We start from the raw sequence: 10,250 nt of genomic DNA, 5'->3' as shown, positions 1-10,250 counted from the left end.
CCCCTCCCCTTCTCTTTCCTTCCTTCCTTCTTTCTTTTTCTTTCTCTTTCTTTCTTCTTTTTCTTTTTCTTTCTTTCTTTCTCTCTTTCTTCTTTCTTTCCTTCCTTCCTTCCTTTCCTTCCTTTCTTCTTTCTCTTTCTTTCTTTCTTCTTTCTCTTTTGTCGTCATCCTTTTTTTTTGTGAGTCTCATTCTGTCACCAACACTAGAGTACAGTGGTATGATCTCAGCTCACTGCAGCCTCTGCCTCCCAGGTTCAAATGATTCTCCCACCTTAGCCTCCCCAGTCTCTGGGATTACAGGCGTGTGCCACCACACCCAGCTAATTTTTGTATTTTTTGTTAGAGATGGGGGCTTCACTATGTTGGCCAGGCTAATCTCAAACTCCTGACCTCAAGTGATCCACCCACCTCGGCCTCCCAAAGTGCTGGGATTACAGGCGTGAGCCACCATGCCTGGCCCCTATTTTACTTTCTTCTTCAACATATCATTAGAATGAAAACATGCTGAAAGGATGATGGCGTTAGAAATTTCCCATGCCACTATCTAATAATTGCCTTAGGCAAGAATGATCAATAAAAGCTAAAATTAATGGGCAAAAGTGTGATGCGAAACAGGATATTTATACAATCTCAAAGTATCGCCCAATAAGATACTTATTAAGAAGATAAAAATAGTAATTTTCAGGCTGGGCACAGTGGTTCAAACCTGTAATCCCAGCACTTTGGGAGGCCGAGGCGGGTGGATCACCTGAGGTCAGGAGTTCAAGACCATCCTGGCCAAAATGGTGAAACCCCATCTCAAAAAAAAAAAAAATAGTAATTTTCAGTGGAGAAATATAGCAGACACCACAGTGATCAACTGATCAAAGGGAACATTGGCACGAATGGGACAAATCAGCATCACGTTGCTCTTGTCATGAAGCACTGAGAAGGCCACAGCCTTGCTGCTGAAATATTGCCGACAAAAATGCATAACTTCAATCTAGTTATGAGGAAACACTGGAGAAATCCAAACCTTGGAACCCTCACAGGACAACCAACTTGCCCTCTGAGAAACATGTCGGTGAACTGGGTTCCAAACAGTGGCTCGTGCCTGTAATTTTTGTACTTCAGGGGGCCAAGGCAGGAGGATCACTTGAGACCAGCAGTTTGAGACCAGCTTGGGCAACATAGAGAAACCCCATCTATACAAAAAAAAAAAAAAAAAAAAAAAAATTAGCTGAGCGTGGTGGCATGCGTCTGTAGTCCCATTTACTTGGGAGGCTGAGGCAGGAGGATCTCTTGAGCCCAGAAGTTTGAAGCTGCAGTGATCTATGATCACGTCCCTGCACTCCACCCTGGGCAACAGAGCAGGACCCTGTCTCTAAAAAAAGAAATTAAGAAAAAAAAACCAGGTCAAAGTCATGAAAGACAAAGAAAGAGGAACTGCTTCAAATGAAAGGGGATTAAAAAAACATGACACCTGCAGGGCGCCATGGCTCACGCCTGTAATCCCAGCACTTTGGAAGGCTGAGGCGGGCAGATTACTAGGTCCGGAGACCAAGACCATCCTGGCTAACATGGTGAAACCCTACCTCTACTAAAAATAAAAAAAAAATAGCCAGCCATGGTGGCACACACTGCAATCCCAGCTACTCTGGAGGCTGAGGCAGGAGAATCGCTTGAACCTTGAAGGCAGAGGTTACAGTGAGCCAAGATTGCACCACTGCACTCCAGCCTGGGCAACAGATCGAGACTCTGTCTCAAAAAAAAAAAAAAAGAAAAGAAAAAGAAAGCAACATGACAACTGAATGCGGTGTATGATTCTGAATTGGATCCTGAACCACAAAAAGGATATTAGTGGGCAACTGGCAAAACCTGAGTCGAGTTTGTAGATTACAAAAAAAAAAAAAAAAAAAAAAAGACAAAAAACATATAGTTAGACCGTATTTTCTAACCAGCCTTCTTTGCAGTTTGGGGGGGGCCTCGTGACTGAGTTCTGGCCAATGGAACCACCTGGAGGCCTGACCCAGAACATCTCCCTTGTGGATTCTCTCATCTGGCAACTGGATGCCAACACCGAGGGCGATTTTGGAAGTCTAGTATTGGAGATAACAAAGCTTTTGTCAGCCAGGGTCCTGAATGACTCCTAGACACCACTGGCTGAACTTTATGTGAGTGAGAAATACATTCTATTTGAAGATATGTGTTCAGCTATGGAGATTTAAAGCCTTATCTGTTTTAACATTTGGTTTTACCATACCTAATAACAAAGTCCTTTACGATATGGCCCTGGAAGCTCTCATTCTTTGGTAAACCTTCCCTGATCTTAAGCTCCGCCTGAACATCCCCTCCACCTACTAGCCTCAGTGGAATTCCGGCAGTCTCAGGACAGGTCACCTCTTTCGTATAGCCCTCTCTGTGGAAGCTGGTCCCATCCTTCGCCTCCCCAGGCTTAGAGGAGCTGCAGACTTCTCCTGGGCACCCTTTGCCTCCTCCATTGTTGTTCTTCCTCACAGCAAATCTTTGTCCTTAGAAATGTGTACCAGCCGTGTTGCTCTCTTTCCTCCCCCTCCACTGTTCTCACCCGACTCACCCACCATTGCCCTTGAGTTTTGCCAGCTGGCTCCCACCTTCCTCTCTCCTAAGGTTGGTGCCACTCCAGACACCTGTGTTCTACCAGCAGGGCACTCAAGCATGTCTTGGCCACACGTGTACCTGGTACCTGTTTTCCTGATCCCTGCAGCGGCTTTTCCGAACCATCCCCCTTCCTCCAGACCGCTCTTTCCCCACTGATGGCCTTGCCTTCCATGTCACTGAGAAAGTTGAAGCACTCTGGGTCGAATCCCCTCAACTTCCTGTCCCGATCTCTACTTCCTCAGCTTCCTGTCCTGATCTATACTTTTCCTCCTTCCTTTGGTCTCAGTCATGCTGATGCTCTCCCATGGCTTCCAAGACAGCTCTAAGAGAGCTGCTCTGTTGGATGGCGGCCCTGCTTCTCTTTCTCCTAAAGGTTTCAGCCTCTCTCCACTAGCAATTTATAATACACTCAAATATCTTTCCTTGAATAACAACAACATTCCTAGAAAGAAGCATCTACATTCATTTCCCCATTCCCTGTTCATATTTTCATTCACCGTAATCTGGATTTTTCTTCCACCTCCTAAAATTGCTCTGGCAAAGGAAACCACATTTTCTTCATGACCAAATCCAAAGGCTTCTTTTTAATTTTATGATGTGCCGATTTATTTTATTTTCCTACTATTTTGCTTTTTGTAGAGATGAAGGCCTCACTTTGTTGCCCAGGCTGGTCTCAAACTCTTGGCCTCAAGCAATCCTCCCGCCTCGGCCTCCCAAAGTGTTGGGATTACAGACGTGAGCCACTGCACCTGGCTCAAAGGCTTCTTTTTAATTCTCATCTTCCTTGCCTTCTCGTCAGCATTTGCTACTGCTGGCCTCTTCCTCTGAAGGATGGTCGTGCCTGTCCTGTTCTCAGCCTCCGTAGTGGATCCTTGGTCTTCTATCCCAACTTGAAGTCTCAGTGTGACCTAAGGTTCGGGTTCTATATTTGACCTCTTTTCTTCTTCCCTCCCTCCCATCTCCCGTCCCTCCTCACCTCTGCCATTCCCTTTGCCTCCTTCTCACTTTCTCTCTGCCTAACGCATTCCCAGGGGCTTCAGGTCACATTTCATATTGACTCACAATGTCGATCAGTAACTCGTCTCTCCTGAGCCCCATAGCACCATATCCACATTCCTGCTGGCACCTGCCACATGGTACAACTTCCATGGGCACTTCAAGCTCGATGCATGTAAAATGGAGCTCATTCTTTACCCCCACCTCTTTCTGTATTTCCAGTGATAATCGCCTGGAAACCTGTCAAGCCAGAAACTTGGAGTCATCCTAGACAGCTCTCATTCACAGAGCCACACTGTATAACTGGTGGCAAAATCCTGCACTTGCTATATTTGTAACATTTTCCCATACCTCTCAGCACGGAGGCCCCAGCCCCTGCAAGCCCTTACTGTCTCTAGTGTAAAGCCTGCAGGGCTCTCCTGACCAGTGCTCCTGCCTTCATTCTTGCTGATGCCTTACTGCCACTGAGTCATCTTTCTAAATAACAAAGCTCTGTCACTCCCCAGCACAAGGCCTTTAGAGGCTTCCTGTTGCCTGCAAGACAAAGTTCCAGCTCTCCAGCAGGGATTATGAAGCCTTCCCGTGGCTTGCTCCTGCCCTGCCCACCTTCTCTTTCCATAAACGCCTGCCCTCCTCAACACCTTGCTCTTCTCCAAAGTCCCTGTGCACTTTCACCTCTGCACCTTTGTCTTATTTTCCCTCTGCCTGAGACATCCTGTCCTCCCCTGCCTGCCTAGTGAACACCTCTTAACTTTTGAGACGGTTCAGGAAGAGCTTCTTCTAGAAGGCGTTTTCTGATTGCTTTCGTGGAGTACAATTGCCCTCTCCTCCCTTTGAGATGACACTGCACTCATGATGGAAGCCAGGGTGGGCGTGGGAGAAGTGTGATGGAGCACTCTGTGCATTTGGCCCCTGGCTCCCAGATGGCACATCTTGAGGTCGGGGGTCCTGTCCGTCACTGCTGGGTGCCTGGTGCCTCACTCAGTGCCTGGCACCTGGCAGGTACTCAGTAAGTCTTTTAAGTTGGTGCTGAATGGGAAGGTGGGTATGTGGGATGCCCTGGAAAGAGTTTGATTTCCAACCATAGAAAGGCCCTGGGCCGAGAATGGGGCTGTGGGACTTTATTAACTCAGAGAAAAAAAAAAGAGCCCTTTCCCTCGCCTCACCAACTGCTTCTTGAGGACCCCTCCCTGCTCTGTGGTGGTCCCAGGCAGGCAGGAGAAGCAGTGAGAGATTTTCCTGCAGGCACAGTGACTGTTTCTGGGACGACGACCCTTCTTCCAGCTGCAGCTGAAGGAAGACACCTGCAAGAGAAGGGTGAGCTGAGCTGCAAGAGCTGCACTGAGATGGCAGGAGACGGATGGACACTCTGAGCACGTGGCATCAAATTACCCAGTACCTGGGTGCTGTCTTTTCAGGACGGGTTGTATAACTCACACAGAAAAAACCCTAGTTCTGCTCTCCCTCACTTCGTCTGTGTCTCCAGCAGGTGCCCTACCCACCCTAAAGAAGATGGACTGAGGCTTGGGGCGAATCCTTGGCATCTTTCCTTCTTCCTGTTTGTTCTGGGGGTGGGTGGTGGCAGGACGGGGCCTGGGGTGGGGCTGGGGGCTTCTTTACCTGAGGACTTGGCATAGACTGTCTTCTGGTCTCTGCTCTGGGCGATGCAGGACATGTAAAGCTTCTGGTCTTCTATCTTTTCCACTTCTATGTCCATTACAACCAGAGAGCCCACGGGGATCAAGCTAGGAGAGGAGGCAGCTTAGCCCACCTCTTACGTGAACCCGGCCCCCCACCCCTTCACCCTCTGTGTCTTCTTCCCTCTCTTCATTCCTCCCTGCCTCGAGGTCTCATAAGTGGCCTTAGGCTCAGGGCCTTTTTGTCAGCTTCCAAATGTTGGACAGCAGAGGCTGCGTCCTGGCGAGGGACTAGAGGAACTGCTTGGGAGTGGGCTGGGAAGGAGAGTGGCAGGCAGGGCTCCCATACCCCAGCTGCCGAGGACAGCCACTCCCAGGGATGAAAAGGGCTGTGACTTTGGCCAGTGCCCCAAGGGCCCTTACTTACTTTTTGAACCTGATGTTGAGGCTTTGTGTGAGCAGCCCCTGTCCAGCCAGGTAGGCAATTTTAGAAAAGGCCTCGTCCATCATGACTGCCATGGGCAAACCTGGGGGTGGGGGTGGGGTGAGGAGTAAGGTCTGGGCTGAGGCCGCTGGGTGGACCCCCACACTGGGCCTTTCCTCCCTCCTGTGGGGACCCCGCCTCTCCCTTTCCCTAGACCCTTCCAAACACAGACTTTCAGCCTCAGGGCAGAAAAACAGGAAAGGAAACAGCTGCATCCCATCTGATCAAATCCATCAAAATCAGCTGAGCTGATTTGCTTCAGCATGTGTTTGCAGCCACTGATACAACTATTCTGTTTCATCAGGGAAAACGGTTTTTTCCTGATAAAGTTAATAGAAAATGCTTTTCTGATTCATTACCTAATTGCTGGCGACAATTGCCATAATTTGGAAGGATGTGCATACACGGGAAATGAAGAAGCCCCTGAACTTTTTGACTCAGTCTTGGAGGCACAACCCTGGGCTGTTTCTCACCTTACCAGTCCCTACAGTCAGTGCGGGGCCCACATGTCAAGATAAGTAAATGTGAAACATAACTTATGACCTATCAAGGGGCTGGCATGTCAGACTTGAGAGCAGTGTTGCCACAGAAAGCAGAGAACCCACTTCAGCAGGCTCATTGCTGAAATTGAGCTGAAATGTTCAAATGCTGCAGACATTTGCTTTATTTAGAGTGCCTAGAATGGCTGGGCGCAGTGGCTCATGCCTGTAATCCCAGCACTTTGGGAGGCTGAGGTGGGTAGATCACTTGAGGTCAGGAGTTCCAGTCCAGCGTGGCCAACCTGGTGAAACCTCATCTCTATTAAAAAATACAAAAACTAAATTGGTGTGGTGGCAAGTGCCTGTAATTCAACTACTTGAGAGGCTGAGACATGAGAACCGCTTGAAACTGCTGAGTAGAGGTTGCAGTGAGCCAAGATTGCACTGCTGTACTCCAGCCTGGTGCCTGGCGATAGAACAAGACTCCGTCTCAAAAAAAAAAAAAAAAAAAAAAAAAGCATAATATGTTCATTCTTGCTTGTGCAAGCTTCATGTTAGCTACTTTGTGGGTGGCTAATTTGGGGAAAATAGAAAGGCACCCAATTTTAGAATTCCAATAGCACCAAATGGATTTGAGTTCCTGATTTTTTTTTGTTTTTTTAAAGATGGGATTTCACCATGATGGCCAGGCTGGTTTTGAACTCCTGACCTCAGGTAATCCACCCACCTCGGCCTCCCGAAGTGCTGGGATTACAGGCGTGAGCCACCACGCCTGGCTTGAGTTCCTAATTTTCAAAACCACAGTCCCAATTCTCCACAGACCCAGATCAGCTGTCCATGCTCTACTGCCGTGGGTTACCTTCCTGCTCCTGTGACCAGTGGCTTTCCCATACCCTTCCTTCCCTGCTTCTTCGGTGAGAAAGCTGGGGGCCATGCAGCCACACTCACCCAGTTGGACTCCTTGCCCCATTGCTCATTGCCTGTTTGATCTTGAGCAGATTGCTAAATCTTTCTGAGACTTAGTTTTTCCACCATGAATTGTGAGTAAGAATAATTTTGATCTCAGCGGATTAAATAAAAGTTTGCAAACATAATTTACACACTTTGTAGGCACTTCCCTCTCTGCCTCCCAAATTGCTTGAAAGAGGGTGAAAGGAGTTGGTGTCAAAGAATTCAAACCCAACTCTCTCCTTCTTGTCCTCACTGGCCAGGCTAGGGACCCACTGGCCAATATGTGGATCTTCAGAGTAGCTCTTGGTCAACGAGTAACTCTTCCTTCCCACTCCCCGTGGTCTAGGGGCCTGGTGGATACTAATCTGGACCTCCCCAACCCCTCAATCCACTGACTGGCCTCGGTGTTGGATGGCTCTCCTCTGCCTCTTTGGCTTTACCTCCATCAGCCCCTAAATAAAAGTCAACCATGCTTCAGAAGAGGGGGTGGGTCCCTGGCCTGGGCAGGGTTCTGAGCAATTCTTCATATCCTAATCGAAATTGAAATCTTCACACACGAATTTTTCACTAGTATCTGCACATCCTAGTGTGTGGAGCGGTGTCCTGGTGGAGGACTCCTTTGGGATGACCAGGGTGACTGAGGGCTGCAGTTGGCATCCACAGCCTCTGGAGGCCCTGACATCTATTTAGCAGTCTGGATTCTATTTAACCCCAGTTGAGCCCCTCTCAGGCCTCAGGACCCTAAAGCCACTCCTGCCCTCTCTGTCTCTCTTTCCCTTGCAGGAGCTCTAGTGCCACCTCCAGCTTTCAGTGACTGTCGGGAGCAGGCATAGGGATGGAGGAGAAGAAGGACAACCATGAACTTGGTGGCCCAGGCCAGCCTGTGGACACATTTATGCCCAGTGTGCATTCCTCCCTAGGTCTGTTCCAAGCCTGGAGGCAGCAGAGTGTAGTGGAGAGAAGAGTGGACTTTGACTCTCACCTCTCAGAATAGAGCCCTGCATCTGACTTTGATTGCTGGTGCTGCCTTGGGAAGTTACTTTAGCTGTGTGCACCTCCATTTCCCCATGAGTAGAGCCTAGGTTTTGGATGAGCAGTGTCTGATACTATACCGTGCTTTATGTTCATGAGCGTGCACACATAGGCCCATAAGATCATGTCTCTGGTCACCCTGGCAGGTAGACATTATTGCCCCAGGTTTCAGGTAAGAAGACTAAAGACCAGGGGTCAGATTGCTTGCTCAGAGTCCCACAGCCAGCAGCAGCCGAGCAGGACAGGAAGTCAGAGTCTAGATTCCAGATCTTGCCCTCTTCCAAGTGTACCACATTCTTCTCAAAGTGGCCTTGTAGGTCTTTTGTCTGGAAAAGTTTGAGAGTTTGATGAGGAGCCTTTATCTGCACAGTGGGAACTGGGCCAGATAATGCTGTATGTCCTTCCAGGCCTGGTATTGTGAGGCTGAAGCCCATGCCCCACACTCCCATCCTCACCCCTTAGAGAAAGATACAGACTCCAGGGCCAGCCTAGTGGGTGCTGAACCTGCCTTGCTGAGCCAAGCCCAGGAGGCAGCCAAGGTTTTACTGGCGACCTTACCCTGGGGGGCCCTCCAGGTAGGGGCCTGGTTGGAAAAGAAAGACTGACTTCTTGGGTGGGTGGAAAAAGATGACATACTCATAGCCTTGTCCTTCCACTTGGATGTACCTGGTGAGGATGCGCCAGTCACCTTTGCCTGGGGAGAGATAAGCAGTGTCACAGCCAGAAAAGGCGGGGTGTGGTCAGGAGGCAGCACCGTGTGGTTGAGTCTTGCCTCTGGTACAAGATTAAGAAGAGAAAACCAGAAGACACCAGGCCCACCCCCAGCGAGCCTTCCCTCTGGGAGCAGAGGCACAGTTGCTGTCCTCACAGAGCCCTTCTGTCTAGGGAGAAACAAGCAGGAAGTGTCCTGGCTGAGAATGGAGCTAGGATCAGGGCTAGGGCAAGAATTTAGGAGGCCGTAAGCATTGAAAATTGAAATGTAATTATGTAATCCACATATAATTCAAAAGAATAACACTAAACAGTAAAATGAGAGCAGAAAAGTCCATCAACGTTCTGATTTGTTTTCTAAGACAACTACCACTACTACATTCTTTTTTTTTTTTTGAGACAGAATTTTGCTCTTGTTACCCAGGCTGGAGTGCAATGGCGCGATCTCGGCTCACTGCAACCTCCGCCTCCTGGGTTCAGGCAATTCTCCTGCCTCAGCCTCCTGAGTAGCTGGGATTACAGGCACGCGCCACCATGCCCAGCTAATGTTTTGTATTTTTAGTAGAGACGGGGTTTCACCATGTTGACCAGGATGGTCTCGATCCCTTGACCTCGTGATCCACCCGCCTCGGCCTCCCAAAGTGCTGGGATTACAGGCTTGAGCCACCACGCCCGGCACTACATTCTTTTTTAGAAGTACCAAATTCTTTTTTTTTTTCTGGGAGATGGAGTCTTGCTCTCTTGCCCAGGCTGGAGTGCAGTGGCACAACCTTGGCTCATTGCAACCTCCGCCTCCTGGGTTCAAGCTATTCACCCTGCCTCAGTCTCCCCAGTAGCTGGGATTACAGGTGCCCGCTACCACGCCCAGCTGACTCTTGTATTTTTGGCAGAGACAGGGTTTCACCATTTGGCCAGGCTGGTCTTGGACTCCTGACCTCAAGTGATCCACCCGTCTCGACCTCCCAAAGTGCTGGGATTACAGGCGTGAGCCACAGTGCCTGGCCAGAAGTACCAAATTCTTTTTAAAAAATTATTGGTTGGTATCCCTGCTTTGTTTGTGTCATAAATCCAAGGGTAGTTGTCCCCTGTACCACTCATTCATCACTGGGTAGGGAGACCACATATGTGAATGACAGAGACAGGAAGATACACATGCGTGCACACACACACACACACGCACACACACACACACAGACACACGAAGGTGGAAGCTCTATATCATTAGGAGCCAATGGGTCTTTCAGGAGTGCTGCTCCAGACCCCACAGAGCAGGGATGGTGTGCAAGGCCTGCAGTGGAGGGGGTGCGGTGTCCAAGGGTTTTCACGGGGTTGGAGGGGGTG

General features: G+C 49.2%; 1 protein-coding gene across 1 annotated transcript in view; it reads right to left on the bottom strand.

Moving 5' to 3' along the window:
* Window positions 1–3,320: 3,320 nt before the first annotated feature.
* The window catches only part of THEM5 (thioesterase superfamily member 5), an 8,916-nt gene continuing 1,986 nt past the window's right edge, over window positions 3,321–10,250 (bottom strand). Inside the window, 5 exon segments of the mRNA XM_032267544.1 lie at window positions 3,321–4,919; window positions 5,236–5,360; window positions 5,680–5,779; window positions 8,023–8,028; window positions 8,752–8,892. Coding sequence (XP_032123435.1) covers window positions 4,597–4,919; window positions 5,236–5,360; window positions 5,680–5,779; window positions 8,023–8,028; window positions 8,752–8,892 — 695 coding nt within the window. The 3' untranslated portion in view covers window positions 3,321–4,596.

Source organism: Sapajus apella, unplaced genomic scaffold, assembly GCF_009761245.1.
Source record: "Sapajus apella isolate SASKATOON/1434 unplaced genomic scaffold, GSC_monkey_1.0 scaffold169, whole genome shotgun sequence".
NCBI lineage: Eukaryota > Metazoa > Chordata > Mammalia > Primates > Cebidae > Sapajus > Sapajus apella.
Note: the sequence above shows the minus strand (reverse complement) of the source record. Positions and strands in the feature narration are given on the sequence as shown.